Source organism: Egretta garzetta, unplaced genomic scaffold (genome assembly GCF_000687185.1).
Source record: "Egretta garzetta isolate BGI_Z169 unplaced genomic scaffold, ASM68718v1 scaffold251, whole genome shotgun sequence".
Taxonomy (NCBI): Eukaryota; Metazoa; Chordata; class Aves; order Pelecaniformes; family Ardeidae; genus Egretta; species Egretta garzetta.
The window spans coordinates 6047055-6052302 of NW_009258952.1; the positions used below are offsets into that span (position 1 = coordinate 6047055).

The 5248-nt window shown below is 39.0% G+C and overlaps 1 protein-coding gene across 9 annotated transcripts in view; it reads left to right on the forward strand.

The window, feature by feature from the left end:
- Positions 1–4856, forward strand: part of EYA1 (EYA transcriptional coactivator and phosphatase 1) — an 84777-nt gene extending 79921 nt beyond the window's left edge. For all 9 annotated transcript variants that reach the window (XM_035890094.1, XM_009634503.2, XM_035890093.1 and 6 more), the window contains one exon: positions 4776–4856. In XM_035890094.1, the coding sequence (XP_035745987.1) occupies positions 4776–4856 (81 nt within the window). The remainder of the gene's footprint in view (positions 1–4775) is intronic.
- The last annotated feature ends 392 nt before the right edge of the window (positions 4857–5248 follow it).

Consider the following 5248-nt stretch of genomic DNA (forward strand, 5'->3'; position numbering starts at 1 on the left):
CTATTCAAATCCATCACAAATCTCAGGAGTAAGGTTTTTATATAAATATGGATTCATTTAAGGGAAGGAGGGTAGTCTGCAATTTTCAATGTTGCTGTCAAAAAATAGCTTTGTTTTACACATGTAGTAATAGAAAAACTTTATTTTGCAGAATAAAATAGTTGAAGTTTTGTTCTTCTAGTCAATATACACTGAAAAATAATATTACTTCTATTTCAGAAATAAAATACCTTAATATTTCAGGCTATTTAATAACGTTACAATTAGTAGATTTACTAGATCAATAATTTAACTTTTCATGCTTTTTATACCAAAACCAAATTCAAACTTCTGCCACCATATTTCATTTCAAAATATCATCAAAATTAAATCATTAAAAAGTTCATAAACATATTTATTACTAAGTATAATCAACAAAACAATTCATATTTTTAAAAGACAATAGCTTCATAGTTACTTGCAAGATATTGAAATAGTACACAAAATCATTGTTTTGCTGCCAGTCTAGATGCATATTCCTCCAATATGCAGAAAGAAAAGCTTTCTTATGGTTTCATTAGATACTAATGCATCCAGTTACACCGCCTATTTATTAGTGGTTAGCATTTGTCATCTGTTCTCCCACCGCAGCAAATGAGATATTAGCATTTTTCAGTGTGCTCAGAATAGAGGGCACGTGTTGTACATGACATGTGTGCTTTAAGTGTTGGCAGGAATGGCTTTCTAAAGGCAATATTTAGTAAATGTATATGCAAAGAAGCTCTTGCTTGGTCATTTGGTAAGAAAAAATGTACTTCTGTCTCATGGGTGTGTTGCCACTTTTGACAGGGTTGAATACTTGTGGATAAACGGGGCATGTTAATACAGGAATAATGTATAAGGTTTTGTATGATCATTTTGTTACTTTAAATGTTTTAGTTTTGTGCAATCATTTGTTATCTTAAATAAGGTGAAAATTAGCGTATATGCCCTGTGAACACACACGCATATCTGCAGACACATATGTGTGTGAGACTGTATATACATACACAAACATATGCATGTAGATATATATAGATCTGTATCAGGTTTGTTTCCCCTCCTCTTAGCTCTGAAGGCCGTGCTGAAGGGTCAGACTGATAGAGATCTGAATCGGCCGCGTTCAGCCGTGCAGAGCGCGCCAGCGCAGATTCCAGCCCCGTGCAGCCGCCGCGTTCCTGGCGTGCTTTATTTCTTGGGAGTGTGCTGCTGGTCTTTTGACCTATATGCAGGAGAACTGAAAATAATTATAATCCTGAGGTTTACACAACCTCTTTGTTTTCATGAGGCTGTCCAGAATCCTTCCACACCTCACTTCTGTAACTACATGGAGTAAATGGAGGTATGCTCCTTTTCACAGACAGACATAAATAAAGCAGAGGACACTTAATTGAATTTGAAATAGAAAGATATAGCCAAAATAATGACCACTTAAAAGTTTTGGTTTAAAATCTGACCATAAACAGCTGAGGGTAATCCAAAACTCGATATTGTGTATGGGCATCTAGCAAGAATCGCTGTGATTTGATTTAGCAGAAGCTAAACCTTCTGTTAAATCAATCAGGGTCTTTAACTGCCCTAGCTGCCTGGTGTGTGTATGCTCTGTGTTGCTGAGGTTGTTACTAGGGAAGCAGTATAATGCTGGCGCTGCACGAGGTGGGAGCTGGAAGCCAAGAATTTATTACTACAATTCTCCCTATTCATTATTTTGCTGTATGACCTTGGAGGGCGTCCATGTCATTGACTCTTGGCTTCTGCAGAGACACTATGCAAAGGCAGGTGTCCACCAGACTCTTGGCCACGCCACATCTTAGGTATGCTATTTACAATTCCCTGACCCAGTGGTTGAGGAAGAGCTGGTGCCAAGCTGACTAAGAGAAGCAGGGAGCTATGGCTGGCTGGCAAGGGAGAGCAGGTAAGGTCCTACCTGGCAGGGGACTTGTGAGAGAAGAGGGAAACAGCAGCCGTGCGAGAAAGGGAGGCAGCGCTGCTGAGCACCACTGGCCAAGTGCAATCAGCAGGCAAACACCGCGCGGACCTGCCGCAAGCACAAACCTGTGCCCACTTGTCCTTGATATAATACCCCTGTCAGATGTTATAAATTCTGCCAGGAAGATCTCGCAGCCTAAATAAGAGATAGGTGTGCAGAAGCTTTTGGTGAATCCGGAGAACAGCATGATTAGGAATTGTTATTTTGTTTTGCTCTTGCTGGTTCATTTTCTGAACATGGTGCAAGAAATGAATCTTTAGGAAAGACCTGAGTTGGAAAGCAGCTGTGTCTGACCTGACAGAGTGCAGAGGATAGACTGTCTTTATAATGTAACATGTAAAGGGAAGGCCCTGGGACGTGGAGTTGTAGCTGAGTGAGCTAATTGCGTCTCGTTTCTGTTGCTGGTGGAGTGTAGAGACAGTCCAATGGAAGTCTAGGTTGAAGATGTAGAAATAGTAGGTGTAATTGTGTTTAACACTTCCTTTGCAAGGAAAGGATTAATCTGTAAAAGAATTTTGGAAATATCGTAAGCATTTTTTCCAACAACATCTCAATTGTCTCTGAATTATTTTGTTTGACCAGTTTCATTGGTCCTCTCCAAGCTATTGCTCATGCATTTATCTTCAAGCTGAGATTTAGTCAGCTCTTTTCTCAAGGCTTTGTAACAATCTAGGGTAAAGCAAAGCAGAACAGAAACTATTCCAATGGTGCGTCCTTGTGGGTCATTTTATTTTCTTGCTGAAGAAATTTCTTTGCTCTAAAATTAATTTCTTTGCTCTTTGCATACTCTGAATGTGGGCATCTGTCGATACATCCATATTATATTTGAATTCAGATCAGGAGCGTGATATCAAAGCAGACCTTCCAGTAGTTCCCCCTCACTATGATTTGATTAACATCCTTGGACTGGTTTTAGGGGAGAAAAAAAACCCCAAATAACAGCTTTCTTTTGGATAGAACTAAAGAACAATATATTGTGCAGGTGCTCGCCCAATGCTCTCCAATTGCTAAGGGGCACTTTTTCCACAATGGCAGACTAGAGCTATTCTGAAGGGAAAACCGTGAAACGTGGGCGCTGCATGCTCAGTGCCTCCTTCACTCTGCAGTCCCTCTAATTGTGCAACTCTACTTGCCAACACTTGACTTACTCATTGAGTGCGCATTTGCCAGATTCCTTATAGCGCTCGTATATAGTCATGTACGACTGTTTAGTCTTGCTTATTAATATGAATTAATTCATTATTATCTTCTCTGACTCTCGCAAAAGCAACAGTTGATTTTTCCTTAACAGTTGCCATTTGACTTCAGAGAGTCAGCCACAACTTACATGGTTACGTTTCTTTTAAAAATCTCTCCTTTATTCTATAAATTCAACCCAATTCATCATTTTCTGATTGAAGCAACATTCTTCTAAAAATAATATTTATACACTGACAGACAGATAATTTACCTGAGCTTCTAAAGACAAATTTATGATAGGCTCTGTGCTAAGGTGTTTGCCTTCTGAGACAGCTGTAAGGTAAAATTGCAGGGCTTACAGTAAACACGCAGCTAGAAACAGAGAGTTCCACATTGTTTTCAAAATTGTTCTCTAATGTCAAATTTGAGGAGAAGACCTGAATGAAAAAAGGAGGTCATCAGAGAAGTGATAATCAGAAAAGATGGAGTTTTGCCACTGATTTCAGTAGAATTATGAATTTACTCAGGAAGTGCTGAAGGAGAATGAAGAAAGTCTCTCTGAGAAGTTGTAGATAAAATTCTTGGGGAACTCAGAAGCTATTGTGATAATAAATTGCTCGTGGTTTGCCTCTAAAGATGCCAGGACACAAGCTGACCCAATGAAAAGGTGGACATGATCATGTCAGCCTTCAGAACATTGTTGAATTGAAACTATTCTCCCGTGGGATTTCTATAATATTTTCCTGACAAAAGCTGATGGTTATCTTTTTCTTTATTTATACAAAAGTTCTGCTGACACTATAATCCCTGATTTAGAGTATAAAGATAGTTCTTAATCAGATTTTTACCCTTCATGGATGAGGTAATGTGTGCTTTTTCCTGGTATTTGTGTTTTTGGTTTATTCAGGTTCTTTGCAAACATATTTGTGCTCCAGACAGATTTTATTACAACTAATAGGAAAAAAAGATGTATTTATTTTAAAATTGTCCCATATGGAAAAGATGTTTTAAGAACAGTGCTAACAATGAGTGATGTTATACAAACCACTGGGATAAAATTCCTTTCAAAGTGATGGGAGCAACACATGAGCTGTTCTGAATCATGGCTATGTTCTTAACTCACCTGCCAGGGATAGTTCCACAAGGAACAAACACCTTTTGATAGTAAATAATACTTTCACTTCCTTTATTTTTTGTTTTTTAATCAAGTCCTGTTCCCATCCTCAAACTACCCACATGCTCACGTATTTAGGTTCAGGTTATTTTTCTTAATTTTTTCTAGAAATAATATTTCCTTCTGCAACATGCTGAAATCTGTTCTTTTATAAAGAGATGAGAAACACTTCCCTTCCTTATGATCTCCTGACATGTTTGCTGTTGTTCCTATTGGTAAATAGATTTACTGGTTTTGAGAATTTATGCTGATGGGGTGGGTCAGAGAAACCGGAGACAGACGTGAAGGGCTTGAGGTTTCAAGAGCTGTTTTTCACTCCTCGCAGTGTCCTGTTATCCTTGCGAAAGACAATGGGTGGGTCTAAATACCAGAATGCTTGGGGTTATTTTTACATGTTGTCTGTGCTGTTCACAGCATGCTATGCCATTTTGGAGGATCTCGAGCCACTCTGACCTTATGGCCCTTCACCATGCCTTGGAACTGGAGTACTTGTAGCAGCTCAGCAGCACTTTGAAACCCCAGAGCCTCCTTCTGCCCGTGGACGGGATGCCTGTGTCTTGTGTCAGCATTGGACTACAGAACTTTGTGATTTCAACATGTTGACGTACAGCTGCAATTGGTCTTAACCCTTGCCCTTTCAGTAAACAGAGGAGCATGTCTTTTTCTTCAGAACAGCTGTTGACTCTGGTACTGCGAGTCCAACGAAAATAAGCCATGCGAATGTTTGAACAACTCGTCTTTACCGTATTTGCTACCACAAAGAAATAGAGAAGGAAAAAAAAAAAAAAGGAAATAAAAGGTTCATACCTGTGAAGAAAAAAAGGACCTGCAAATGCTTTGTAGTTTTTAGACTCTTCAATGTGACACACACCGTTTCTTCAACACAG